This window comes from Accipiter gentilis, chromosome 8 (genome assembly GCF_929443795.1).
Source record: "Accipiter gentilis chromosome 8, bAccGen1.1, whole genome shotgun sequence".
Taxonomy (NCBI): Eukaryota; Metazoa; Chordata; class Aves; order Accipitriformes; family Accipitridae; genus Astur; species Astur gentilis.
This window is the reverse complement of record NC_064887.1, coordinates 32,612,819-32,637,944: the sequence shown is the minus strand read 5'-3', so window position 1 is coordinate 32,637,944 and position 25,126 is coordinate 32,612,819. Positions and strand designations below refer to the sequence as shown.

Here is a 25,126-nt window from a genome sequence, read left to right as displayed (position 1 = left end):
AGTGAGGGATTGCCCATCTGCATCGGCTGCTCTGACGCCTACCAGGCTGATATCCCTGGATCTTAAGTGTGTTCTCAGCCTCCTGTTATAAATTCACATTTCATAAAGCCTCCTCATTCATTCCTCTCTATCTAGCTGCTGGAAATAAGCACGGTTTGCTTTCACATACTCCCATTGCAAAAGAGCAAAAAGACCTTCTGCTTTTTCCCTCTCCCAGCTTCACATCGGTCATCCTCCCAAGAGGAAGAGGTTTAGCTTTTCACCAAAGCAGCAGCACAGTATTAACACAATTCTTGTTATTTTCACAGCTATTCACAGGGAACCTGGCAGCAGCAGGGAACAGCCACGGGAACAGTCACGTCACTTTGCTGTGACTTGGCACCGGGGCTTTCTGCAGGCTCAAAGAGATAACCGCAACACTTCACATTTAGAAGGTTTCTCTGCCGCAGCAAAGAACTAAGAAATGTGTTCCCCCTCCGGGAAAGAAAACCGCAGAAACAGTATGTTCCCCCTGTTGCCTGAGGCAAGCAAACGAATGGGTTAGTAAGCCCCAACTCTGAAGCAGACAGAAATGTTACGTACAGAGGTATTAAAATACGACAGAGTTCTCTTCACATCCTCCTTAAATCACAGTTGAAATCACAGTTTTGGCAGAGGGGGAAAAAGCTGCAGCTAGACATGGAAATGCAAAGCTGTGCCTCAACCCATCACAGAAGCATTCGCACTTGGAAAGTTGGCATCTGATTCTCCACAGCTTCGGTGCAACCGTAAAGAGCTATATGGTTTGCCAATGGAGAGGCAATGAAAGATGGTATCATTCTGTTATGGAAAGCAGCTCCAAGTAGCTACACCACTGCTGGAAAATTCACATGAGGTTCTTCCATACCATATATGACCTCCAAACCCCTTTTTTCTCAAACCTTGGCCTTATCTGCACTGAAGAAGTCAGCCACTGAAAGAAAAGTTTAATAAATGATTCCTTCTGAACTGGTTCCATCTTCTAGTGCGGATAGGCCTAAACTGCTTTCAGCGCTGTCCGAGAAAACATTAGAGACACCATGATTCCCACACATACATACACATATACATCCATTAAATGTACAGAAATAATATTAAAATGATTCCCACTACCATACCTTATACTGACTCTAGCTACAAGCTATAAACTTCACCTCAGTGAGGCCCAGGCAAGAATATTGGCTCTTTTGCATGCATTCAGAAATGATCGTTTATACAGTGGCAACCTCTGCACCAAAAAAAAAAAGAGAGGAAAAAATAAAAACCTTTCACAAGCTTTGTTTTCAGACTAGCCCAGTACGATATGAAGGACCAATTTCATGGTTTTCACCAGGCCAATTGAAAGTAGTGAATCAGCAAAACAGGACGCACTGCTGGCATCCTGGACTGTTAGGATGCTCCTCTGTTCACAGTATCAATACAGTAAAACAAAAACCTGCTTAACAAACTCACAGCTATGCCACATGAATAAAGGCATTCACCATTTTATGTCAGCCCTTCATCACTATGCTTTGATGGATCGGTTGCCATCTGTTTCAGAAAAATGTTGCTTGTATAGCAGTTACTGCACCTTCACCCTTCTCTTCACAGCAAGCTTAGCAGGGAAACTTTCCCACTATATTTATATATAATATATGTATATAAATAATTTTATGTTTTTATAGTTTGGTAGTATTCTTTTAAAAGTTCTATTTTAAAACACTTAAAAATCTTTTAAGCAACTAAAAGTAACTTTTGATGCTCTCTAGTGTGAACAGGATAGGATTTCAAAGTTTTTAACTTTCTTCTTTTTGATTTTTGGTAACTTCAAAAGCTATGACTAAAGCAGCATACTCTGCACATCTCCTCTCCTCCGCACCTCGATTGCAATGAAACCTACCTTAGCCACCCTCTTATCTCTCATCTGCGACTGCTCTCTGGAAACCTTACTGTTTCAGTACAATCCTGTTTGACCTTCGACAGGAAACCCAGTGGGGCTGATCCCTCGGGTGGCCGCTTAGAAAATCATTCACTGTGTGACGATGCACTTGACAGGAGAGGAGGAAGAAGGGACAGAAGGAAACCGAAGGTGAAATATCAGTTTTCCTGTTTGAAATGGTCAATGAAATGCACTTTGCAGGTGCCCGACTCAGAACACCTACAAAGGTTCCTCTCTTTGGAGCACATCTCATTACATGCGATCCTGGCTCCAAGCCCTTCCCTTCCCCCCACACAGAAAAACATTAGAGCCACATCTGCTTTTTGAGAGACATGGGAGGAACAGTAAGACCCCTCACTTATAAAAGAGAAAAATATATAAAGTGAGGCAAGTATACATCACCCTTCTCCAAATTCTTCCCTTTAAAGGGGCAGAAAAGTGATCCCAAGTCCCAGTTTGCAGTTGTGGAAAGCGAGACCTGGAGATGTTTCCGTGTGCCCAAAATTGTGCAGTCAGACTGTGGAGCAGGCTTTATTTTCACTTGGTAAGTCTCCTGCCTGCCGAGCCCACACTCTAACTGCTCACCTGCCTTGCTTTGCCAGAGCAAGATGAAGTGTATTCCTTTTTCAATGTCTCATTGTTCCTCCCATCACCTTACGGTTCAGAACTTCATCCTTCCTTATTGTACACGTTACACATCCTCAAGAGAACTCCTTCGACCAAATGTCCTCTCCCAAACCCAGTCTGTGCAACCTGTCGTTCATTTTCCCCCTCCATCATGAACAACTCGGCATCAGAACCAGAGAAAACTCTTAAAGTATTGCATATTTTTTAAAAGACTTCTTCAAAAGATGTCAAGATATTTGCACTTATCTACCTGTCCCATGCTTTTCCGTTTATGAAACACGTAAGCACGTGCAAACACCTACAATACACAACGCAGGCATGTCTCTCCGGCTTTGCTTAACTTGCTCTAAACATCAGAGCTGCTTAGAATACAAAAGGTTAAGTCCATGCAAGGGGACAGAGTTGTGATTGCTCTAGGAACAACTCACTTTTAGGTTTCCTGAACCGTTATGAAGAAATAAAGTAGGATTTTCTTTTTGCATTTCATTGATAAAAAAGTTATCAAACTAGTTTGTAGAAACATGTTTAAAAGCAACCACCTATGATTGCTCAGCTGGGACAATAGTATTTCGGTATACCATATTGCTGAAAAAGATCAAGTGCGTGTTGAGGGGGGAGCAGGGGTGAAGGACGACTTTGGTAGCCAGCCTCTTAACTCCACAATTCAGCCAGTCCAGAAAAACTCTTCCTAACGCTCAGCAACACCTGAAGCACAGCAGCGCACCAGTCAGGATGTCAGAGTGCTCTGAACTCTCCAGATCAGCAACAGCAAAGGACAAACTCCTCCAAAAGACCCCTCCAACCCTTCTCCCAATGCATCAGAGTCTAATGCAAACCTCACAGCTGCTAAATTTCACTTTCAGTAGCCGAAGCGCTTCAAATTTTGCTGACCTCTAGAATACCGCTTTATAGCTGTGCCCGCTTTTAACAAGGGGCGTTGAGGCTGCACGCCTAGAACGGGCAAGCCAAAAGCCCTAAAATAATAGTTTCAGTAAAAAGGTAAAAAGAGACACACCAAAAATAAGACAGGGATAAATACACTTGGGCAAGGCAGGTTCCACCAGGACAGTCTTTGTTTTCTTTAACGTGGCAACTACCTGGGGAATGGAGGAAGGCAACAGCACCTTGCCCCTGCTCTCCTCTTGAGCTGGACCAGCAGATATGACAAGGAGCAGCCCTGCACGCTAAGCTCTCTGGGTCTGCATGGCTGACGGCCGGTACTGCCAGCGGGACCTAGCTGCTGGGCCAAAACGCTGTTGAGAAATACAAATGACTGTTCGTCCCAGATCACTACGGAACATTAAAAAAATTTAAAATCCTGTTGATCCCTGAATAAGAAGTTGATTGACACAGTTGTTTTGTTTTTCTCCAAGAGGAGGAGGAACAAGGGAGAAAAACTTTTAACACTCTACGTGTGTGGGGGTGTGTGTGTGAGAGAAAGAGAGAGAGAGAAAGATTTTTCTATTTTGGCAACATCTTGGGAGCTTCTTTCTGTCCAGTGGTGGCATTGCACTAATTACAGTACCAGCCTGCCAGGTTGGTGCTGACTCTTTAGAGCCAAAAATGGGAAGATGGTCCTTTCTCCCCAGACTCTGCAGCTGTGTTTCAATCTGGCCCAGTCGTGGACACAGATCCCTGTGCCGTCTCCCCCACAGCGACAGCCTCCTCCTGTGGAGGAGATTCTTCCTCTGCCTGCCCCCGAGACGTAACAGTGGTCTCAGGGGAGATACTGTGAGGCCCCTCCAGAGGCATACAGCCAGGGTGGTTCTTGCGAAAGTGCTGGTTGAGGATGGCCTGGAAAGGGAAGCTTTTACCACAGACGTGGCAATGAAAGGGCTTGTTGCCTGTGTGCTTGCGGATGTGATACTCCAGCTGATCCTTGCGGGTGTACTTTTTCCCACACATGCGGCAGACAAAAGGTGTGATGCCCATGTGGAGACGCATGTGCCGGTCCAGGCTGCCTTTCTGGTTGAAGGATTTGGCGCAGTAAATACAAGTGAGCCGTGGGTTGTACCGGAACCAGCGCTCTGAAACCTCCTGCTCCCGGAGATACTCCACATAACCGCTCACTCCAAGCATGGCCGATTCCTCCCCCTGTAAAGGAAACAACAGAGATTTAAATAATAAGCAGCCTAAGACAAATCACAGGAAAGAAGATCAGGCCCCAGTCCAGCCAGTAAAGCACTGAAGCATGTGCCAAACCTCGAAATCAGCAGCACTAATGTCTCCAACCTCAAGCGCACATTTAAGTGCTTAACTAGAGCCTTGGGGCTGAAGACAAATGAGCAATCAATTAGAAACCTCTGCTGTGGCAGCCCCTTCTGCCAAGTCATTCACTAGATCTGGGGAAAAAAAATCAGCCCTCGTCAGGAGGGCGCTTAGCCACCGATTGAGTTGTGGATCAAACATGTCAATACATGTTACATTTTTTAAACACTTGGGCTAGTGTGATTAAAATACTGTATACTGCATTCTGTTTAACTTACTAATGGTTAAAAAAAGAAGCCAGTTGATGAGCTTGCAGTAAAACAAAGGTGGAATAAACTACAAATCATATCTGAAACTCTTCAGGTGTCACTTTACATGGGCATTTATTCAGCTGTCATTCAGGATTCATTTTATAATGAATCATGTTTGCCTAAATGGCTATGTAACCCGTCCCAGCCCCGCAGCGTTGTAGGGGAGGATCTGCAGCACAGAGAGCTAGCACGCCTGGCCCAAGTCACAGAGCAAGGACTAGCTGGCTCCTCATTTCCTGAAGCCAGAAAGACAAACAGCCAAGGGTAACCCTGAACTGCAAGCCTGGGCTCTAGGACAGCCGCTTCTGGCTATCATATTCAGAATGAGCACAAACAGACAGTCTCCTGAATGCCTCCATGCTGGAAGATGCAGTATTTGCACTTCCAAGTCTTACACTGTATCCCAATGATGCCAAACGGCAGACAAGCAACTAGCGTAACAGCAGGAGGGCCTCTCTTCCAGGAACCAGGGCTGTGCACACACAAGCAGTGGTGTAACTGTGCCAGATGATGTTAAGTCCAGCTGTACGAGCACTGGTAAGCTGCTCAGGACTAAAGGAAATGTACAAAGCTATGGTACTTTCTTTCCACTCTACCACTGCCACCAGGCAGAGATGATGGGCAGACTATTTTTAGCATTGATATGGCAATACCAGAAGAGTGGAAGGTGATGATACTTCTCCAGGTACTTGTAAGCCTATGGTTTTACATTTGAGGCTATCTCATGATGGAGAAATAATAGCAGCTCTTCTGTACATAGAGCTAAAATTGCTTTGTATGTCGCATTTGCCCTAGAGGGTTAGTTTGACCTGAAATTTTCTAGATGTTTTCTGAGGACACAAAACAAAGCTTCGGCAAAATAGGAACAAAAAGGTATCTTTTGTTTTACAGAAGTGTGTTACAAAGTCAGCAGACAGCAATCACGATCTCTTTCCCCTTGCTTCACTCGGTCTTACTGAAGGGCAAAGCAGCCTGGTAACTCCTCACCTGTCTCCAGCAAAGTCATCTGATTACAAACCAAGACATTACTTATCTGCCAGGCACACAAGAGTCATTCTACACAGTATTGGGTGATATACTTGCACTACAGTGGCACTGCGATACTGACTGTATGCAGCAAAAAAATTAGATCAAAATTATTAGGCACAGGTATTACCACTGTGTCTCACCTTGCTGCACCCTATTGCCCATTGTCCTCCTGCAACTCTGCGTATCTCTCCCTCCTACCCCAAAATTGTGCCCATACCCCAAGAAAGCAGAGAATTCAGAGCTACTTTACATTGCAAATTCTGCTATGCAACACAGTCCCTTGGGTATGAGATGGAGACCTCTGTACAAATCCACAGTCTTCTGACACTCCACCCTAAAGATATACTGGTGTAGGGTCTGGAGTGCTTTTTGGAATAGTTTTAATACTAGCATGGAAAGGTTCAGCTATTGTCACCCCTCAGTCTTCCACAGAAGCCAACTAACACCTCCTCCCTCACCTCAGGCATTTGCTGCCAGTGTTTCAGGGCAGATCCAACTCTGGAGGCAAATGGGCTTTCTCCTCAGGAGTTGGTGGCCTGCCCAGAATGAGAGTTCATATTTATGCCCTCAGACAACGAGAGAACCTCATATCTAGCCAGGCATCTGGCCGAAATCCCAAACGACGGCCGAAATCCCAAACGACAGCCAAAATCAGTTTTAAATCAGATATCGACGGCATACGTTCTCAGTGTGAGCAACTAAACCCTTTGCAACAGTAAAAGGTCCTTATTTCACAAACAGTATTGCTTGCAATTATAAAATATTATACACTTCATCACAACACAGTCCCCCTCACCTTCAATACCAACATTTACTTGCAAACTTCTTGATCTGCCTACCTGGGAACTGGGCTGCTTGGGCTCATCCATCCGCCCGGGAGACTCGCTTTTTGATCTGTACCGCTCAGTCACAGCAACCATGCTGCCAGAAGGGCTAAATCTGTGGGGTGGGGGAAGAGTGTAAACGGAGTTTTTAATGGGCATCAGGTCACTACGGTATTTAGAACAACAGGTGAGCAATAGAGGCACCTGTATAGCATCTCTTCATCCTCACCAGCTAACACACAGGAGGCGGAACAGCGCAAGTATTAAGAAAAACCAAGTCATACTGGTCTGTGGTTTCAGTCTCAACATCTGAAAAATAAAACTGAGTCATTTGGCTTCCAGTTCAGCAACACAGAGCTTTTTGGATGCTGTCGCTAGTAACCTGATATGGGCCCAGTGACTCAGGAACTGTACAAGAGGAGAAAAAAACCATTTCTCTACGGGCACCTCTCATTCACGGCCCTCGCCCTCCTCCCCTTTTCAAGTGTGAAACAAAGGTGACGTGATGGACTCCAGGTGGGAAACAGTGGATATGGAGTGCAGTGCAAAAAAGAGATGCTCGAGGCTAGCTGATCTGTGAAAAAGAGTTAAGGTACTAGGAAAGGATCGCTCTCCCAAGGGCCAGCTCAAGGTCTCTCCCACTGATTGATTTATTAAGCGACAAGTGACAGAATATCCACTGCTTCCAGGTACCTGTTCCCCCACGGGACCAGAGGGATTGAGCTAGAAGAGAAGAGAGGCAGATGTGAAGAGAAGCGCCACAAATACAAACGCCCCAGACACAACAGATCTGCCCTTTATCAGATCCATTTTTTGGCCTGAGCTAAGGGCGGGAAATCAAACGCTGGAGTGGAGGGGAAGCAGATGGATGGAGAATCAAAATACAGCAGATATCACCACATATTTTCAATAAAGGCTTTCTGCTCTTCCATATCAATCAAAACAACAGTGGAGGCCAATGGGCTCCCCACTTCAACTGCTTCAGAAGATGTAAACCCACAACCCACTGCTGTCCTGGACCACCGAGAAGAAAATTGCCTCTTGACCTACAGCTGGTGACTGGCTTGTTTCTCACACAAGAACCACCCCCAGATTTTCAGGCCAGAAGGCATCACTGCAATGACATTTTGCGTAACACATCCTGTATGTGACCTCATTAATTCCGAGGCTGAGCCTGCTATCTATTGAGGCTGAACTGAACACCCTCTTGAGACAAAAATCCCACCTCAGTTGAAACACCGAGAGGCAGAGATTCCAACCTATGCACCTCTAAGTGCTAATAATTTATTTCCCAAGCTAGCCTGTACCTGGAGATCCTGGTCTGATCACTACCCAGCCAAAATGCTGTAACCCAAACCAGATACACTTCCTAACACCAGGGAGAAAATTCCTTCCGCGCTTATGCTTGAGATGGCCGCAGGAGATAGAAGGGGGAAATGTTCCAAAGCGACCAGCCCAGCCAAGTGAAAATCTTGCACAATCTCCTCTTACAGCCAAGGTCAGTAGTTAAGTTAAAAGAAAACTCACCTGTCAATCTCACTGCTGGTTGGCCTGACCACTTTGGCGCCGGAGGACCCTAACGCGTAAGCCTCTTGGCCCATCGATCCGTGGCCCGTGGTGTCAATCACCATAGCAGTAACCTCCTCAGCGCTGCTCCCATCTTCTCCTGATGGCTGATGCTCTGCCCCGAGCCACTCCTCCAGGTTCTCCGTTTTAATGCGTACTCCTCCCAGCACCCGAACGTCATCGTCATTCCGTCCCCCGCGGTCTCCCATTCCTGTCTCAACGTACCACTGTCCCGCTCTGTTAATCCGTAGTATGGGCTCCCTGCTTTCCACGTCTGAACTCTGCTCAATTATTTGGGGGCTGGTGGACTCCTCGGGTGGGCTGAGCTCCCGAATATCCAGCACTGTGCTAACCTGACCCAGGCGACTCCCCTTTGGGGTGTTGTGACGCGGGCTCAGAGAACGATTTAGATTTGGCGTCACCCGGTGGGACTCCGGTGGTCTCTCCTGATGCTTTGTCCTGGTCTGGCTCAATTCCGCTTCCACCTCTGCCACATTAATTTTGAAATGGATTCCCTCGAGAATCTGCGTGCATTTGTCTATGATGTGCTGCATCTGCAAGAAACTGGCAGCCGTTAGGTAACTGATGATGTCAGCCAGCTGCAGACATATCCTACCGGTGTAACAAAAGGAAAGGAGCTGCTCAAAAACAGAAGGGTTCTTGATGACAGAAATGGAAACGGTGCTCATTTCGTTCAAGGACATGTGGTCACGGAAGTAGGGCGAGCTGGCAGCCAGCACCACCTTGTGAGCGCGGAAAGCTTGCCCCTGGACGTTGACCACGATGTCACACAGGCGACCCTGCATGCGTAACTGATTGAGGTGGCTCAGGACAGAGTTACTGAAGTCAGGAATCTCCAGCTGAATATTCCCACTCTTCTCCATGGCTGTCCCAGTTGCAGGTGCACAACCCTACTGGAAAGGGGGGAAAAAATAGCATCGTTAACAGACCTAGTCTATAATTTGCATTTACAATGGTTTTCACCTACTTTCATGCAGTTTGAAATACTGGGATTTTTAGAGAACTCTCTCACCCTTTAATTTACAAGTGCCTCGCAGCAGTTCTCTGATCTTTATGTGCCATACACTACCTTTCACAAGAGTTATGTTAAACCAGTCCCCAATAGATCCCCATTCCCTGTGGCTTAAGTGCTCGAAACAGTTCGTTCTGTTCGTTCTGTCAGCCTCGATAAAAGCACATTTGCATTGTAAAAAGAACATTAAAAATGGTTCAGGTACTAAAAATAGGCAACTGATTGCATAATGGATTAAAATACTTAGCACTTGTACCTTCTAAGCACTTTGAAAAGGGAAAGCAATATTGTTAGCCCTCCTTTGTAGAACAGGATGGCAAAAGAAAGAGAACAGAATACAGTTCTAAACCCCAACTTATCAGACCACCCACTGGACACAAGTGACTCTCTGGCAAAAGAAGCTGGTGTTTGTGTAGATTGAGATACTGCACACAGCAAAAGACAACTTATGAACAATGGGGATTAACAAACTAGCTCTCCTAGTTTCCTTTCCATAATTCATTTTTCTATAATCATCACATTTCATTTTGGCAAAGTTTGAAGAGGAGCCCTGACCATATATGGTAAAAATTCAGAATGATCCAAAATTAGACATAAACTCACCCAAAAATAAAAAAAAAAAAAAAGGAAAGCAAGTAAGTTTATTAAAGACCACTTGTGGCATGAAGAGCTTCCAAGCTGGATGGCATCTGAAGTGTCAATTAAGCAGAGTGCTGCAGATATCAAAACAATTTCAGGCAGGCCGGGAATACTGACGCTCATAGTGCCTACTCTGAGAAATCTCAGAATCAAAGGGACTAGCACACAGGAAAGTGTGCCTTTGAAGGGCTTTTTTTTTTTTTTTAAATTTATGAATGCTGCAGGACAGTGCATGTTCGTGTGCCCAAGTTGACTGTGTGCAAACTTGGCAAAATATGCTACTAAACCTGAAGCCACAGGAGAGCCTGTCAATCTTGTGAAGTCGTGCAAAGAGAGTACTAAATGGCCGGATGGCTGCATGTCTCTGGGGTAGGTGAGATCAGGGGTGCACAGGACTTCACAAGGTGCAGCTTAACAGTGCCACATCTGAAGGCTTCTTCTCCCCTTCCCCTATCTTTAGAAGAAAGCAATAAACCCCACAAAAATCAAGGAACTATAGGGCACAGGTCTCTGTCAACGCAACGTTAAGACCAGAACTTCAAATGCACAGAACAAGGTGAAATAGAAAATCCTACATCTTACCTGTAACGTTACAAGTAACATGCAAAGGGGAGGAAACGGGGGTGGTATCTTGCTGTTTTCCTTTTTTCTTCTGATGTAGTAAGAAGGTCTGAAAGCTTTTTGCCCCCTTCCCCTTTAGAAGGAAAAAATAAAAGAGAGAAAAAATGTAGCATGGAGGAATTGGGTTCTCCCAAGCACAATCAAAAACATCAGCTTGGTCATTCTCTGTTTTGCTGGAGGGTACAGCAGCAGGATTAGCTAACCATTAGGTGACATCCCATCCCAAACCACAGAGAAACACTGAATCTTATCAGGTTGATCTTTCCCCACTGTCTGCTCAGTGTTTGCGTTGTACCTATGGTCATTAAAATAAAAAATGGAAGGGCAAATAACCTGAATAGGTCATTTCCTCTCTTAAGGGGCTGGGATCTCTGGCAGTAACCCTGCAGCATTTAAACTCAGGCAGGGTTTTCCTCAAATGAGCTGTCTTCCTTATAACATTAGGAATGCTCACACAGCCGAAATCATGTCGAGCACGTGCAAGTGTTTACAGGACTGGGGAACCTGTAATCTCATCATCTTCCCAGACCACCAGTTTCTAATGTGATAGACCCCAAAGCATTCTCTTAAGGAAGGCAAGCAAAGGCAAGGCGGGCGGGCATCCTTTGCAAGATGAAACACCCCTGCGGAGGCAGCCAGCGCCCAGGTAGGCTCGCGCAGGGAGGCGAGGCTGGGGCAGAGGCTGACCGTTCGTTTCTCAGGTGGTCAGCTCAGGACGTACAGAAAGAGAAGGGAAAAAATAATAATCAGATCTTAATTGTTGAGCGTGGCTGTGTATGGCCCCAGTCAGAAGTCAGCTGCTCTGAGGGGAGTCTAAAAAACTATTTGCAAGCTCCTGCTCCGAAGGCAGGGAAAAATCCATCTGCTGCTGATGGCAGGAGAAAAGGGCCCACGTAACTTTGCTTACCTCGGGATCGAGGAAGCGGCATTTTATGGTACGCTTTGGGGACAACCTCAGTCAGAGGCCGGCGAGGGTGAAGCTATCTTCTTGGTTCAAACTACCTTCGTCAGAAGAGGATTTCTGTCCTCCTGGGTAAGGGGTCTATCACGAGCTCACGCACCTCAGCCCACAGGGCAACGACATCTCCGTTTTTGCCTTTCCTGGCACCGGACTGCACGTTCATCATCCCAGCCTTTACCTGCAGGCTAAGCGGGATCTCCCGCTGAGCCGCGCTCTTCATGGAGAGCATACGGAGACACTTATCTATTTTTAATATAATTTAAAGTGTCGCCAGCTGAGACTTGGACTTAGTTATCTCAGAAAATGCCTTTCACCCTGTGAGGCAAGCGCAACTACCGAGACCAGGAGAAACTCTCGATCCATCAGGCCCTCGTAAAAAGCTGGGACGGACCGTTGCCAGCAGACGATGCTCCCGCTGAATATATCCTTTGTCAGAAAACTGTCTGGCTGGGGAGCTGGACAGAGAAGGTGGAACTGAAAAGTCTCGGCTTTCCAGCCCGACATTTAACCGCGACCGGGCACCTCGACTACTTTCAAATCACGATGGGACCTTAACGAAGATAAAACCAACGGTATTTCCAAACTGAGCCGCGAGACGCTGCCTTTCTCGCCCCTCCCGGCCTCAGCTCAAAGACCGAACCTAACGCTGCGCGGTTCGTTCCCCCCTAAACCGCTCCCAAGCCGTAACTCCCAGGCCTGCGCCTGCCCGTTACGCTTCAGTTTTAGCCCTAACAGCTGCGGAGAGGCGCTCAAGACCCCAGCCCGGGGGGGGGGGGCCGGGGGGAGGTGCCCGGGGAAGGCGGGCCCAAACCCGGCCGCCCCCCACCCCGGGGGGTAGATGAACCCCCGGCCGGGGGCAGACCGCGGGGCCCCCGGGGAGGGACGGGGGGTGGTGGGGGGTGAGGGGAGCGGGCCCGGCGGCCCCCGCCCGCGGCCCTCAGGCGAGGAGGAGGGGGCGGCGGCGGGGCGCGGCGCGCCGGCCCCCCCCCCCCGCGACCCGCGGGCGTGACGGCGCCTCACGGGCGGGGCCTCCCCCGCCCCACCCCGCCCCGCCCCGCCCCGCCCCGCCCTGCCCTGCCCGGCTCGCCGGGCCCGCGCCGCGCCGGTACCTACCTGGCGGGGGTGGGAAGGGCCCGCAGCACCGTCCCGGAAGCGAAACCCCCCGAGCGGGCCGCACCCCGGAAGAAAATTCCACCGCTCGTGAGGCCGCGGCGCGCATCGCTCCCCCTCCCGCCGCCGCGACACGCCCCACCCCCTCGCCACGCCACGCCCACCCCCCGCCCGCCGAGCTGAGGGGGAGGATCCGCGTCCCGCGCTCACGTGACCGGCGCCGTCCCTATATAAAGGACGCGCAGGGGAAGAGGCGGTCTCTTTTGGCCTATGGCGCTAGGCGGTGGGGGGCGTCGGGCGCGGAGCTGCTGGTGAGTGGAGGGGGTGGTTTCCCGCCCGGTGTGGGCCTGTGCCGCTCCGGGGGTCGGTGTGGAGGCGCTGCGGGTAGGGCTTGCTCGTCGATGGGCGCTGGCGGGGGAGGATGGAGGTGGATTGGGTCGCCGGGGCCCGGCCTGCGGCCTAGGCCTCTGGGGAATTAAGAGGGGACTCCGCCTCGTGGTGGCCCCGGGGTGGGGGTGCGGAGGGGCAGGGCAGTTTACGGAGACGCCACTAGGGGATCGTGTGGGAAAGGGGGTCCCATAGGGGGGCTGTGGGAAGGGGAGGCCCGCGCGGGCCCCTGGAGCGTCGCCCTTGAGGCCCGTCCTCCCGCGGCGCTGTGAGGAGGGCTGGGTCCTGCCTGCCCTGGGCCTGAGCCCTGCGGGGAGGCTGAGCCTCATGCCTTGAATAAAGGCCGGAGATAGAAGACTCCAGTGTATCTCTGTAGGGCTTCATTTGGGCTTCCTTGAGCAACTTCGAAACTTTGGTGTGTACGAAAAGGATGAGAAAACCTTGAGCGCTCTTAATAGTATGCACAAATAGATAAGAAGGCTTAGGCCTTGCTGAGCTTTGTGGTTAAAACCAGCCAGGACTAGTGTAGGGCCAGCTAACTGGGAAGAAGAGATGAACAATCTGGGATGACCCGTATGCCTTAAGGGAGGGTTCAGACGACCACCAGAGGGTCTAAAGACCACTGACCCATTTAATAGTGAATGCCCAAAAGGCTGGACACTGTATAAACAATTTCTGAGAAATAGCATGAACAGGTGTGACAATTCCGGGAAATGTAATGAATATGTATTAAAACAATATAAGTTTTGGTTGCTGTAGGTAGCGGTATGCACACTAGGAGGAGCTATCCCCTGCACATCCAGCACTGCAATAAGAGAATGCCTGCTTTCTAAAACTCCAAAATTGACTCTTACAGAGTTTCTTTGACTGTCTTTTACGGTAACAGTTTTGGTGACCCCGATGGGATCCTGCTTCTAGACCGACAGATCCGTGGGATTATGGGACCTCCAGCCAGTACCGAGGGATTCTTGGGGAGAGCCTCTAATCCCTGGAACAAAGAGCTCGAAGTAAGACCCCTGGTAAGTTTAAAGGCATTCTGTCTGTTGGTTTTTGGTTGCCTGCCCATAAGATGCAGTGAAAGTTATCCAGGGTTGGGCTGAAAAGGTACCTATTGGATTTGTTCTTATAAGCCTGGGTTCTGGTTTGGCTAGAGGGGTTGTAAGTCTCCAACTCGGTTAAAGGGGTTAAAAGTCCTCAACGTGGCTGTCTTGGCTTGGTCTCTGAATTGTGGTTTGGTTATCGGAACTTGGCTATTGGAATTATGGATTTGTTTCTGTTTACTTGGATCGTATGGCTGTCTTGCTACTTATATTTAATATGGGTGGAAGATTGTCTAAGGGAGGCATCCTGGAAAAGTCACCTTTGGGGTGTATATTTAAACATTGGAAACAGATTGCTGGACCCCCAGTTGGGGTCATGACAAGGGAAGATTTAAGTACTGTAATCAGTGGTTGCCACTAATGTGGATGATGGGAAAAAGTAACCTATGAATGGTATGTTAAATTATAACACCCTATTACAATTAATGTTGTTCTTGAGGAGAGAAGAAAAGTGGGATGAAGTGTTGTGTGTGGATATGGTCTTTACTTTGAGGAGATATCTGGAATGGCAAAAGGAATGTGGTATATATCTTGTACCTAATGATCCCTGTGACTTAGCTTTGGAGAAAGGTAAAACTTTGAAAAGGTGTTGTTCTGCCTGTAGTGTTTAAAAGTTTCCAAACAAAAGGAGGATGATAGTGATTTAATGGCCCCTGCATGAAGGTTGGGAAACTCCAATACTGTGTATGATGTTCCAGGGTCAGAGAATGGAGAAAGCTGTGAAAATATCACCCTCAAGGGGATGAGTCAGTCCTGGGGACTGAGGGTTTCAGCCCAGTAGCCAGGCAAATGAAAGGCAAGCAAGGGGAAATTATCCAGGCACCCCTGTGACAAGCTGTGGGAAATGAGGGACTGGTGACTGTGAAAGTTCCATTTTCAATTACTGACCTTAATTGGAAATTAGCTGCTGGAAGTTATAGGGGTGATCTGGATAGGGTAGCTAGTGCTTTTGAAATGATGATTAAAACCCAAGATCCTGATTGGAAAGATATTGAAGCAATTATGGGAATTTTGTTTAATATGTAGAACAGCTAAAATAACAAGTGGAGGTGCAAGTTGCTTTGGGAACTTTGCCAGGGACTGTTGAGGTCCATTTTCCTTCTGTAGAGCTAAACTGGGATCCAAATATACCAAGATCAAGGCAGCTTCTGAATCAATATCAAAAGTGGATTTTGCATGGTATTTGAAGTGTGATACCTAAAGCTATTAATTGGTTCAAATTATATGAAATTAAACAGGATCGGGAAAAATGTCCTACTGATTTTATGAACAAATTGAAAGAAGTTGCTCTTAAATATACAATTATAAACCTTGATTTGGAGGAAGGAAGAAACCAACTAGCTCCTTTACTCAGATGACATAAGGAGAAAGTTGCAGAAGCTACAAGGAAATGATGCTTGAGACCTAGGCAAATTGCTAGATGTAGCTTGGCTTGTGTACGGAAATGGGGAGAGGCTTAAGGAAATGACAAACAGTAGGCTGATAGCAGTATTGGAGGGTGGTCAAAGAGGAGGATTGTACCCTGGAAGAGGCCTGGCAAGGGGTGGCTTTATGCCATCACATAATCCCAGGCCCCCCTGGGAGAAAATTAATGCACTTATTGTAAAAAGGAAGGACACTGGAAGAATGCTTGTCCCCTCTTGAATTATACTCTGACTCCTTTACTTACAATGGGAGAGGATTGACAGGGACTGGAGGAACCTCTCCCAGTGGAACCTCTGGTTAAAGCAAAGCTGGGAGATGAGGAAATAGATTTTTTAGTCGACACTAGGGCTACATATTCAGTCTTAAATATTCTAGAAGGAAATTTAAGTAACAAAAGCATAAATGCCATTGGTGTGGCAGGGACTTGTGAGACCTGGCCATTTTTCAAACCCCTGAAATTTAAACTTGGAAAACAGTGGGTTACTCACCAGTTTTTATATTTGCCAAATTCTCCAAAACCTTTACTGGGTAGAGATTCACTTGAAAAGGTAGAAACTGAAATCAGATTCAAGGATGGGGAAGTTGAAATTTTAATCCCAGAATCTAAATATGTTGAAGCCACAGCCTTGTTGTTACAGGATATAAACCCCAAAAGGGACAAGATACCTTGAGGATATAGAAGATGCAGTGATTCCCATCGTTTGGGCAGGAGGAGTTCCAGGAAGGTCTAAGGGAGGAACCAGCAAGAATTAATTGAAAACCAGGATTGTTACAGGTAAGAATTAAACAATACCCTTTAAAATTGGAAGCAAGAACTGGCTTGATACCAATAGTTCAAAAATTTTTTAAATACAAGTTACTGATAGAATGTGAGTCAAAATACAATACACCTATCTTACCAGTAAAGAAAGCTAATGGAAAAGATTATCATTTGATTCAAGATCTTAGAGCGATCAATCAGGTAGTAAAAGATGGACATCTGGTAGTTGCAAACCCTTATGCATAACTAACTGCCCTCACCAGTGAACAAGGCTGGTTCATGGTTTTAGATCTGAAAGAGCCTTTTTCTGCATTTGTTTGGGTTCTGGAAGTCAAGAGCTTTTTGCTTTTGAGTGGGAAAATCCTGAAACAGGGTGAAAGACACAATATACGTGGACTGTTCTACCACCAGGCTTCAAGAACAGTCCAACTCTTTTTGGATATCAGCTGGTGAAGGAATTGGAGATTTGGAGGAAAGAAAATGGACAGGGAACTGTATTACAATATGTAAATGACATTCTAATTGCAAGAGGAACTTAAGAACAATGCTTTTCTTTGACCATAAGCCTCTTGAACTTTTGGGGACTTAGCAGATACAGAGTATTGAAGGAAAAGGTGCAGATTGTCTAGGAAATGGTCATTTATCTGGACTTTGAAATTCTGAAAGGGCAGAGAGATTGGGAATTGAATGGAAAGAAGCTATTTGCTGCCTCCCTGAGCCGTGTACACCAAGAGAACTGCAAGCATTTCTAGGCATGATGGGATGGTGTCACCTGTGGGTTGTAAATAATGGACTGTTGGTAAAACCTCTATAGGAATTACTAAAAGACTCCCAAAAAGGGACTCTTGAATGGACAAATGATATCAGAGCTGCATTAATCAACTGAAACTGATGATAGCCCCTGCCCTGGGATTGCCAGATGTGACAAAATTTTAACTTCATTTGAGTGATGAGTGGCACTGGAGGTTCTGGCACAGTTTTTAGTGGGGCGATGGAGAGCTGTAGCATATTTTCCCAAACATTTGGACAATGTGAGCCAGGGATGGCCCAGCTGCCTCAAAGCAGTAGCAGCTGCAGTATTATTAATTCAGGAGGCTTGAAAACTTACTTTAGGGCAAAAGATCACTATGTACCACATATGGTAGCCACAGTTTTGGAACAAAAAGGGGAGAATTGGCTGTCTACCAGCCGCATGCTGAAATACCAAGTAGTAGTACTGGAACAGGATGACATTGATCTCAAGACTACTTCAATTGTCAATCCTGCAGTGTTTCTCCCCACTGTTGACCAGAACATGATTGCTTACAAACAGTGGAAGAAACATATCCTAGCCGTCTGGATCTTAAAGTTGTTTCATTGGAAAATCCAGACTGGGAGTTGTATACTGATGGCAGTAGTTTTCTTCGTGACGGGAAGAGATTTTCAGGATATGCTGTTATGACCTTGGATGGCATAGTAGAGGCATGAACCTTATCTCCCAAAACATCAGGCCAAAAGGCAGAACTAAACTTGAGCATTGGAACCAAGTGAAGGGAAAAAGGTTAATATCTGGGCAGACTTTTAAGTATGCTTTTGGAATTGTACATGCCCATGGAGCCATCTGGAGAGAGAGGACTACTATTGGCACAAGGAACTGAAATCAAACATGCTGCACAAATATAAGAACTATTAGAGAGCATCCAAAAACTGACAACAGTTGCAATAAGGCATTACAAAGCCCATCAAACAGGAAGGACCCACCAGAAATAAGTAAATCAATAAGCTGCCAAGGAGGCTGCAGAAACAGGCATATGGCATTATTACCAGAAGAAGAAATAACTTTACCTAAAACACCACCTAAATATGATAATAAAGATGCCACATTAATAAAGGCCTTACAGGCACAGGAACAAACAGATGTGTGTGCTGTTAGGCCCACAGGGCAAGTAGTAATTCCAGCTTCATTAGTGAGAGAAATTGCTAGGTGAGAACATAATAAAGTAGATTAGGGAACTGAAAATTTAGCGAAATATCTCAAAAAATAGTTATAAGCCAGGCAATGACAGAAATTATTGGATCTATTACAGAAAAATGTGAAATTTGTTGTAAAAATAACCTAAATGCCAGCAATAAGTTAATTTGGGGGGTTACAAAAGGAGGAAGCTCCCCAGGAGATTATTGGCAAATTGATTTTACAGACCTACCTAGAAAGGGGGGATATAGATACATCCTTGTTCTAGTTGACATTTTTACCAGATGGCCAGAGGCTTTTCCCTGCCTCACCAACAGAGCTAGGGAAGTAACTGAAACATTGTTAAAAAAAATTATCCCAAGGTTTGGTGTTCCTTTAGGAATGTCCTCAGAGGACCATGTTTTGTTGCTGAAGTTATAAAACGATTGAGCAAAAACTTAGTCATAGCATGGGATCTCCATATACCTTACAGGCCACAGTCAAGTGGAAAAGTAGAAAGAATGAACTATACACTTAAATTGAAAATTGGAAAAATGTCAGGAAACATCAGTGACTTGTGTACAAGCATTTACTTCAGCACTGTTAAGAATTGGAATATAACTTCATGGTAAAAACGGCTTGAGCCTTTATGAGTTATGTTATGGAAGGCCTTGCCAGGCTCCACATATACCAGGGACAATCCACATTAAAGTGGAAATGGGTTTAAGTAATTACTTAATGTCTTTGGGAAAGGCTTTACAGGAGTTGCAAAAGTATGTGACAGCAAGCAAGCCCTTGGAACTTGATACACTAGCTGGAGAGCGGGTCTACATCAAGTGGTGGAATTCAGAGCTGCTAACTGAAAAGTGGAAAGGACCATTCCAAGTACACTTGACAATTTACATAGCTGTCAAGGTCCAGGGGAAAGGGCTGTGGATTCATTACTCCAGAAGTAAAAGGGCTCCCACTTTGTGGACAGTTGAACAACAATCTCCCCTTAAGCTGAAATTGAGAAGATTATGACTGAATTTTATGTTTTGTTTGTACCAATTATGGTAGCAATGAGTCAAGTGTGCTGGACATCACCTTGGGATAAAAACCTCCATTTAATCCTAACACAGAATATAACCCAAATACTCTGTAAAACTGATGGATTTATACCCAAATGCCAAATTCAGGAGAAGGCCAAGGCCTAGCCTTGATAGGAGTACCACTATTGGTAAATAAATCATTATTTAACAATCCACAATATGGTATGGGACATCCAGACAATGCATGGTGGCCAAGCCTTTTTGGAAAAAGACAAGAAGAAAAGTTGCAGGTCACCATGATAGAAGATAATCTGAATTCCACCATATGCTTATGGGCCAGGTAATGACTCTCTTAAGTTCCTATTCCCTTAGATCTGGAGATGATGGCTGTGATAATTACGCTGCCAATAAAAATAACTAAACTTTTGTAGGATGTTTCTCAGGATGTAGTAGGACTGTATCATATTGGAGGCCCACACTAAGTCATATAAATATGTGAAGTTATATTGGCCTCCCAGTCCCAGAAGGAAGCAGTTGGTTATGTGGAATAAATGCTTGGAAAATACTATCTCCCAGTTGGCAAGGAGCATGTACATTGGCGGCCGTAGTTCCCAATATGACAATAATTGACAAACTACATAGAGCAGATGGGTGAGGACCTTTCTCAAATGAACCAGGAGGGTTCATAATTCCATTGCAGATTGTCCTTCAAGATTCCATAGTTGTCAGATGGTTTCTTCCTTGAATTGGAGAAGGCAATTGTAAATATATCAGCTGCAATAGAAGACATTGAAAACAGAACCATTGATGCTATGCAGGCACTGCAAATTGAAGTGTCTCCTTTATCCCAGGTAGCGATGCAAAACCGAATGGCTCTTGACTTGCTGTTGGCCTCACAGGGAGGTGTTTGCACAATACTAGCTGCTGTACATATGTGGACCGAGGTGGTAGAATTTCTACCAATTTAGCAGAAATTTGGGAGCAGACAGAAATCTTGCATCAAGTTTTGAAGGATGATAGATCCTGGGGATTTGAGGAGTTATGGCATAAACTTACCTCATGGCTACCAAATTGGACATGGCTAAAGAATTTTTCATTATAATAGTTACAATTTGTGTGCATCTTAGCCTGTATTATGATTAAGGGCTGAAGTTATTGTAGTCAATTGTACATGAAAGCTAAGTTTAAATATTGGGGCTTTGGATTTGTAGGTCAAAAGTCTCAATAAAAGGGGGGAGTTGATGCCTTGAGTAAGGGCTGGAGATGGAAGACTCCAGTGTATCTCTGTAGTGCTTCATTTAGGCTTCCTTGAGCAACTTTGAAACGTTTGGTATGCATGAAAAAGATGAGACACCCTTGAGTGTTGTTAATAGTATGCACAAATAGATAAGAAGCCTTAGGCCTTGCTGAGCTTTGTGATTAAAACCAGCCAGGACCAGTGTAGGGCCAGCTAACTGGGAAGAAGAGATGAACCACTTGAGGTGATGTGCACTGCGCATGCCTTAAAGGAGAGTTCAGTTAGAGGACACCAAGAAAATGACCACCAGAGGGCCTCAAAAGACCAACAACCCATTTAACATTTAATAGTGTGTGCTCTAAAACTCCAAAATTGAGTCTTGGAGAGTTTCTTCAACTGGCTTTTATGGTAACAAGCCTGCGGCCTGGGCTTGGGTCTGATGGGGTGACAGCTTGGGGGTGTCTGGTGAGAAGTGGGGTGGTGTTCCTGTTGCGGGGTCTCACCTGGGAACTCTTTTCCCATGGGAAATGCTCCTGGAAGATGGCAAGATGCCACGCGTCTGCTGCAGACATAAGCGTTGTGTTTCTCTTTTTTTTTTAAACTCTGCACTAGGCTTTAGAGAGGTAGCTTTGACTGATAAATGGAAAGTGTTGTGCAAAATGTAGTAGTGTTGTGGTGGGATTAAGAGCTGCCTGTTCCTCTGTAAATTAATGCTTGGAAACAGATGCCAGGCTGGGGAGAGTGGAGGTTGTCCCCTGCAGAATATACCTTATTGGTAAATGAGGAGACAGCTTTACCTGTATCATGTGCTCTGAGTAACAGTTAGCTATCCAAGTTTTACAATTAAAGGCCCCATGTTAACAAACTGGTATGATAGTTCACTTGGACTTCCATGTGCCTGCACATGATGAAAACTATGTTGGTAGGGACATCTGAGAGGCTGATGAATACCAACATATCTGAGCTGGGCATGGAGTAGTGTGTAGTGGTGTGTCTGGTGTGGCTGAAACACCATGTGGTCATTTCTGAGTAGTCAAATGAGGTTAATGTCTGCAGGACCAACCCAGTGTTTATACACTAGAATCGAAGCTGTAGAAAACTAAGATGTTCAATGGTTCTGTCCTGCGTAAAATGATGGGCTAGCAATTATTTTTGTGGCCTTGTCTCTTCAAAGAGCTGAAGTGTAAATTGTGTCAGGGAGAGATTTACTCTAAGGCTTAGTACTGTTTTGAACATAACATCTTCATTCTTGTTTTCAGCTCAAGATGTCAGCTACTCTCTTCCTTCTTATGGTTATGAAACAGGTAGGTGTTGCTTCTGAAATACTGAGTTTAAATGGAGAAATATGTAGGTACACTTAGACCAACTAGCCTGAAGTACTCTTGTATCTCAGGAGATTATAGGACCAGTGTTTGTAATCCAGTAATTGCCTGTGGTGTCTCTTCAGGCAGTCCTTACTCTTCTACTGGGAAAACGTATCTGAGTGTTCTGAATGTTACGTGTTTCTTTGTACTGCAAAGCGGATGTGAGGCTCCTGTGGTTTCTGAACCACTAGTCATCTTCTAACTAGACTACATACAATAGTACCCTAGATGCCTTTTTCTCCTTTGTTACTGCTGTTTCACCATCCACAGCAATAAATAGTTTGTTGTTTGGAGAAAAGTGCCTAATGCATGTTTCAGAAAACCTATAACTATCAGGATTGATGTTTGACTAAATCAGAGAGCCTATGATGGTTTCAGTATAAGAGTAGTGGACAGAAGTGATTTCTGAAAACTCTGTGCTGAGGCTTTTTTCTATGCTTAGTGTCACTGCCAGAGGTACTCCCCCTAGTTCTACAAGTGGCTGAAACTGTTGTGTCTCTTCCAGATCTATCACTGAATATGGAGACTTGATGCTAATTCACAAGGTAAAAAGTACTTCCTGAAAATTCAACAAAGTGGTGCTTGGTGTTGTCTAGACAGCATGTTTTGTTCTAATAAGATCAGTAGGCAGACTTTATTCCCACAGCAAAGTTTTCTTTCTGGTGCCACAATGATGACACTTATTTGCTACTCTTGACCAAGAGAATGATGAGCACTTTTACCACCACAAGTTTCCTCTGAGGCACAACAACTTGGAATTCTCCTTGATGTTTTGACTTCTGAATAGACTTCATAAGCTTTTTTTCTTCCAGGATTTGAATCATGCAATTGGAAGACTTGCAGAAGAAATGACACCTGGTGAGAAACATGTAGTCTTTGTAGGGGTTTCTTCCATGGAGCTGAAACTGTAGTGGAAAGGCTGGGATGTGTAAAATGGGAGGGAAGTGCTTTGGGATTAGTTTCCACTAATATGCAGAAACAATTGATACTGACTAGTATTCAAAAACTCAAATATTTCTTTGTTTTATTTGGAAAACTTCAGTTTTTCAAAGCTGTCACAAGAGGTGATTGCTTGGTACTATTACTCCAAAGCAGATACAATGATGATGGCATAGTTCAGCAGAATATCCTGTGACGAGCAGAGCTTTGTCTTTCGCTCCTATCTGATGTATCTAACTTTTGTGATCTCTTGCTAGGAGGTGTAGCTTGGCCACAAAGGCTGAGGGAATCTGACTTTTTTTCTTCCTTTGTTGCAGGCACTGGGTGATGAAGCTATAAGCTGTGCAAGGTAAATATTGTATTGCCTGCATCTGTAAAAACTAATTTATATCCCCAATATGTGAAAAGGCTGTGTGTGATGACAGCATAGTTCAGCAGATGACCCATGGTGATCACGCTGTTACTGTCTTTCGCTCCTATCTGATGCAGCCTCCTCTACCTTAGGCTGTTAGACAATTCATGTGGAGAGGTGAGGGTGAAACACTACTTTTTTAGCTCTGTGAATGTGTTTTGGAAATTTGTCTTGGAAGATCAGTAAATGGGCTAAACATTAAAAATTTAGTAGGACAAATAGAGTAGGCTGTTGTGCTTGTGAAATGAAGCACAAATACAGCAGAGAAAATTTGCTAATTCAGTAACAAAATCTTGGTTGATCTGGTGTTAGTGCTCCAAGTTCTGCAGGTGTTTTGTTGCTTTGCAGGTTGCCCTGGACAAAGGATACCTGTGCCTGTGGTGTGAAAAGCAAATTCACCTGTTGCTGATGTTGGTGAAGACAAGGCCTTCCTAACTGAAGGTAACTGAAAATCATTTTTTAGATGGATGCCATATTTCGCTTTGCTGTGTTTGAGCTTGGGAGTTTGCTTTTGGAGATAAGAGGGTCTGCAAATCCATTTTGTTTCTGGAGAATCTGAAGCAAAGATAATAGTATGCTAAGTGTGCCTTCAGATCCCCTATGCTTCACAATAAAAGCATTAATTGTTTTGCAGTGTTAAAAGAACGTGCCTGTTGAGACTAAATGGTGTATGTGGCAGTACTATGTATGAATTTAGTATCTGAAATGCTTTTCCTGGTTTAGGCCAACTTAGATGTTTACACAAAGTTCATGTCACTGAACTTTGCAACTTAGAGGTTTGTTCCTTTCTGCAATTCCAGCAGTCTCTGGAGTTGAAGAATTGGCATCTCGAGGGTGTTGGGGAGAGTGCTGGGCGATGGCTTTAGGCCCCCCTTGTGGAAGGGTGTGTGAGTGTTGCAGTCTACTGTAGATGATGTTGAATCAGGTCTCTGATTCCAGTGAGGATAAAACTTGACTAAACACTGATACAGTATTTCACTGGAACTGTTCTTATGCTAAAACTTTCTGCTGGACCCTATCTAATAGCAAGTCTTCCTTTGCAGGCTTCCAAAGTGTTTCTCATTGCAATGTAAGTACTTGTTTTAACTTTGCAAGTATTAGCATAAAAAAATATGCCTAGAAGTGGAGTATTTAACTGGATGTAAGCTGGGGGGGAGGTGCAAGGGGCCAGTGTTGGCTGCTGCTTGCATCTCAGCCAAAGCAGGAGGATGCTTAAGGGGAGAACTGCTGGATAAGACCCAGCCTTGACAGGCTGGTTTGTGCCAAACTCTTCACTGTGTGCCTGTGAGCTCATGAAGCTGCTCTGATAGTGCTGTTTGTGTATTTGCCCTCTTCCCCATAGCAACCTTAGCCTAAAGTAGATAGCTGGTCAGTGACTGACAACATGAGCTGCCTGTGTGATGAGATGTGACTACCTTGACTTTAATCATGGAGGTCTGCAATTAGCTCTATCTGACTTCAGGCACCTGACCAGATTTAGATTTCATCCTTGTGTGCTTGCTTGTGTGCTGTCCTGATACTTTGCTTTGTTCCAGGGCTGGTGTGGTGAAGCTGTGAAGTGGTGTGGTTGGTGGTGCTACCAGCAAGAGTAAGTTGCCAGCAAATGCCTATGACTGGTCAGAACTGTGTAATAGGTGATGGGGAAGTTACTAGATCCTGGCCTCTAAATGCAGTGT

General features: G+C 45.4%; 1 protein-coding gene, 1 long non-coding RNA gene and 5 other non-coding genes across 19 annotated transcripts in view; 6 read left to right on the top strand and 1 right to left on the bottom strand.

The window, feature by feature from the left end:
• Window positions 1–1,602: 1,602 nt before the first annotated feature.
• Window positions 1,603–12,946, bottom strand: ZBTB37 (zinc finger and BTB domain containing 37). The gene is made up of 5 exons (XM_049808558.1): window positions 12,869–12,946; window positions 10,756–10,867; window positions 8,463–9,415; window positions 6,951–7,050; window positions 1,603–4,657 (listed from the first exon to the last, which is right to left on the bottom strand). The coding sequence occupies exons 3-5, from the start codon at window positions 9,383–9,385 to the stop codon at window positions 4,169–4,171; spliced, it is 1,512 nt and encodes a 503-aa protein (XP_049664515.1). The 5' UTR covers window positions 9,386–9,415; window positions 10,756–10,867; window positions 12,869–12,946; the 3' UTR covers window positions 1,603–4,168.
• A 171-nt stretch (window positions 12,947–13,117) lies between these two features.
• Window positions 13,118–25,126, top strand: part of LOC126041519 (uncharacterized) — a 30,666-nt gene continuing 18,657 nt past the window's right edge. For 12 of the 13 annotated variants that reach the window (XR_007506885.1, XR_007506888.1, XR_007506889.1 and 9 more), the window contains exons 1-10: window positions 13,118–13,176; window positions 14,139–14,271; window positions 16,416–16,552; window positions 21,995–22,039; window positions 22,605–22,644; window positions 22,912–22,957; window positions 23,356–23,387; window positions 23,799–23,891; window positions 24,494–24,519; window positions 24,986–25,038. This is a non-coding gene — a long non-coding RNA (uncharacterized LOC126041519). Of the gene's footprint in view, window positions 13,177–14,138; window positions 14,272–16,401; window positions 16,553–21,994; window positions 22,040–22,604; window positions 22,645–22,911; window positions 22,958–23,355; window positions 23,388–23,798; window positions 23,892–24,493; window positions 24,520–24,985; window positions 25,039–25,126 lie in introns of all 13 variants that reach the window. The other variant, XR_007506882.1, reaches the window with a different exon arrangement.
• LOC126042416 (small nucleolar RNA SNORD74) lies at window positions 21,630–21,707 on the top strand. The gene has a single exon (XR_007507145.1). It is a non-coding gene; the product is annotated as a small nucleolar RNA SNORD74 (small nucleolar RNA).
• On the top strand, window positions 22,460–22,526 carry LOC126042422 (small nucleolar RNA SNORD75). Its single transcript, XR_007507151.1, has one exon. It is a non-coding gene; the product is annotated as a small nucleolar RNA SNORD75 (small nucleolar RNA).
• Window positions 22,763–22,844, top strand: LOC126042406 (small nucleolar RNA SNORD24). The gene has a single exon (XR_007507135.1). It is a non-coding gene; the product is annotated as a small nucleolar RNA SNORD24 (small nucleolar RNA).
• LOC126042417 (small nucleolar RNA snR60/Z15/Z230/Z193/J17) lies at window positions 23,192–23,274 on the top strand. The gene has a single exon (XR_007507146.1). It is a non-coding gene; the product is annotated as a small nucleolar RNA snR60/Z15/Z230/Z193/J17 (small nucleolar RNA).
• LOC126042418 (small nucleolar RNA snR60/Z15/Z230/Z193/J17) lies at window positions 23,445–23,530 on the top strand. Its single transcript, XR_007507147.1, has one exon. It is a non-coding gene; the product is annotated as a small nucleolar RNA snR60/Z15/Z230/Z193/J17 (small nucleolar RNA).